The sequence below is a fragment of the Hemitrygon akajei genome, chromosome 17 (assembly GCF_048418815.1).
Source record: "Hemitrygon akajei chromosome 17, sHemAka1.3, whole genome shotgun sequence".
Classification (NCBI taxonomy): domain Eukaryota; kingdom Metazoa; phylum Chordata; class Chondrichthyes; order Myliobatiformes; family Dasyatidae; genus Hemitrygon; species Hemitrygon akajei.
In genome coordinates, this window is record NC_133140.1 from 60,411,218 (window position 1) to 60,414,202 (window position 2,985).

The following is a 2,985-nucleotide window of genomic DNA, read 5'->3' on the forward strand; positions in this document are numbered from 1 at the left end:
TCCCCGGCCTCCAACCTGACAAACAGTTATCCACCACTTTATCCACCTTCCTAACTAGCCTTCTGTGTGGAACCTTGTCAAAGGCCTTACTGAAGTCCATATAGACAACATCCACTGCTTTACCCTCGTCAACTTTCCTAGTAACCACTTCAAAATAGGTGGTGATGAATCAGCAAATAGAAGGGAGATTGAAAATCTGGCTGAGTGGTGCCACAACAACAACAACATGAACTCGAGAGATGTTCCCTGCTGGCGCGCTGCAAAATTGACACACTCAGAGTTAGAACCGCGCTGGTCGCAGTGAATGATTCAGAGAGGAGAAGACGAGGTGCAGAGCAGCAGAGACAATTCAGCAGTAAATCATATTTTACTAATAAACTGCAAAATAATAACCCACAAGGGGCCACAAAAATAAGAGAGAACAGAAACTTAACACAACAGGGCAACACGGTAACTGAAGGCTAGATACAACTAGAGCACCAAATTTCTTGGTGTTCACCTGACGGAGAATCTCACCTGGTCCCGCAACACCAGCTCCATAGCAAAGTATGTCCAGCAGCGTCTCAACTTTCTGCGAAGGCTGAGGAAAGTCCATCTCCCACCCCCCATCCTCATCACATTCTACAGGGGTTGCATTGAGAGCATCCTGAGCAGCTGCATCACTGCCTGGTTCGGAAATTGCACCATCTCGGATCAAAGACCCTGCAGCAGCTAGTTAGGTCAGCTGAGAAAATCATCGGGGTCTCTCTTCCCACCATCACGGACATTTACACTACACGCTGCATCCGCAAAGGAAACAGCATTATGAAGGACCCCATGCACCCCTCATACAATCTCTTCTCTCTCCTGCCGTCTGGGAAAAGGCACCGAAGCATTTGGGCTCTCACAACCAGACTATGTAACAGTTTCTTCCCCCAAGCTATCAGACTCCTGAATACCCAGAGCCTGGACTGACACCTTACCTTATTGTCCTGTTTATTATTTATTGTAATGCCTGCACTGTTTTTGTGCACTTTATGCAGTCCAGTGTAGGTCTGTAGTCTAGTGTAGCTTTCTCTGTGTTGTTTTTTTTTTTACGTAGTTCAGTCTAGTTTTTGTACTGTGTCATGTAACACCATGGTCCTGAAAAACGTTATCTCATTTTTACTATGTGCTGTACCAGCAGTTATGGTCGAAATGACAATAAAAGTGACTTGACTTGACTTGAACTGGTTGAGGCTGGCTGGTCCATTTGAGTGAACAAGTATAGTGGATGAGAACTGGATTTAAAAGGTGATGATTTAGAAACAAGTGGCAGTGACTCCTGTTAGCTGTGTGGAGACTGGGAGGTGCTTGCCTGTGCAGGCCGACGGGACCTCCTTCCTCCTATGGCCAATATCTGATGGCCCATGGTGATCTGGATGGGTCTGGTGGAACTCTTCAATGAGTGATGGATCCAAGATGAAACTGGGCGGCACCCAAGACCTCACCTCTGGTCAGTCACCAAATATTACACACGCCACCCATGCTGGCTTGAATTCATCCACTGGAGTGATCACTGGCAGGGAGTAAAAGCTGCACACACAGAGTCCGGTCCAGAAAGTTGCCCACTGTGCTGGAATCCATCAGAGTCTCCTGTGCGTGTAGAGCCATTGGGGTGTGGAGGAGAATAGAGAGAGTGAATCAGGCTATGGTGCTGGAATGAAAGGCCAAAGGGAGCTTACCAGATTGAAGGCCCCTCGTGTCTTCCTGGACATATTTGATGAGTGGTTGATCAGCGGTTCCGCAGTGAGCATACAAGTTGCCAAAGCACAGTGCCTCGTGCTTCCCTCGACTATGGACCTGGAAATTGAGAGAGCGCATCGCATGGTTGTCCCGAAGCCTACCCAAGATAGAGCAGATAAGCCACGCTCAATAATAATTAAATTCCTTCAGTACAGTACCAAGGTGGAGATTCTACCAAGGGCCTGGGGTAAGAAGAGGGTGTTTTTAGACGATAAGTTAATATATTTCGACCAAGATTAACCCCCTGCGGTCCTGCAGAAATGTAAAAAACACTAAAATAAATAAATAGATAGATAGATAGATAAATAAATAAGTAAAGCAAATACTAAAGCAAGAAAGGATTAGATTTCAAATTCCGTGCCCTGCTAAACTTCGGGTGTTTTATCGAGATGGGATCCAACAGTATCAGATAGTGGAAGAGGCGGCTACAGACATGAAGGCTAGAGGGTTGCCCGTCAGCGTGATCAAACCAAGGTAAAGCCTGGCAGAGGAATTATCCCACTCCGCTTGGGAAATAGTGCGAGAATCGAGAAGGCAGGAGACAGGAGGAGGCCGAGAGAAGTATATCAGGAAGATGGCTTTTGGATCCACCGCCGCGCCGACATGGGCCATCAGCAGCTCTACTTGTCTCACCCCCGAAAATTCGGACAGGGCTCCTGCTCCTGCCGCGTGTGCACGAACCGTCACGGACTGATCCGGAAGTACGGTCTGAACATGTGCTGGCAATGCTTTCGACATTCCAAGGACATCGGCTTCATCAAGTTGGACTAAATTACGAATGGAGCAAGACTGCAATGAGGAAAAAGAACCCTGACCTACTCAGCTGTGATCATCTGACAGAAGCAAACGTTTTGTAATGCTCCAATTTTGTAAATAAAGTTCCTTGTTGTTATTGCTGAAAAAAAAAGAAAAAAAAAGAAGTATATCAGGAAGAGACAGGGAGTTTTCCAAAGACAGCCCTCACCCCCTCCAGAAGAGCCATAAGGTTTGGCTAACTTTAAAAATGTTGAGAAGCTAAACAGAAGCAAAAGTAGACGGTGATATACCTATCTCGAGAAATACTTATTATAATGTGGATTTTATATTACTTAGTTGTTATTCTTTATCCGCTCACTTACTCCTTTTTCCCCACCAAAATGGGAATATATATATATGCGTGCATATATGTGTATGTATGTAATATATATGTGTGTGTGTGTGTGTGTGTGTGTATATATATAT

The 2,985-nt window shown here is 45.6% G+C and overlaps 1 protein-coding gene across 1 annotated transcript; it reads left to right on the forward strand.

The window, feature by feature from the left end:
• The first annotated feature begins 2,348 nt into the window (after positions 1-2,348).
• LOC140740998 (small ribosomal subunit protein uS14-like) lies at positions 2,349-2,684 on the forward strand. Its single transcript, XM_073070635.1, has one exon. It carries the CDS (start codon positions 2,368-2,370, stop codon positions 2,533-2,535), a length of 168 nt encoding a protein of 55 aa, XP_072926736.1. The 5' UTR covers positions 2,349-2,367; the 3' UTR covers positions 2,536-2,684.
• Positions 2,685-2,985: the final 301 nt, after the last annotated feature.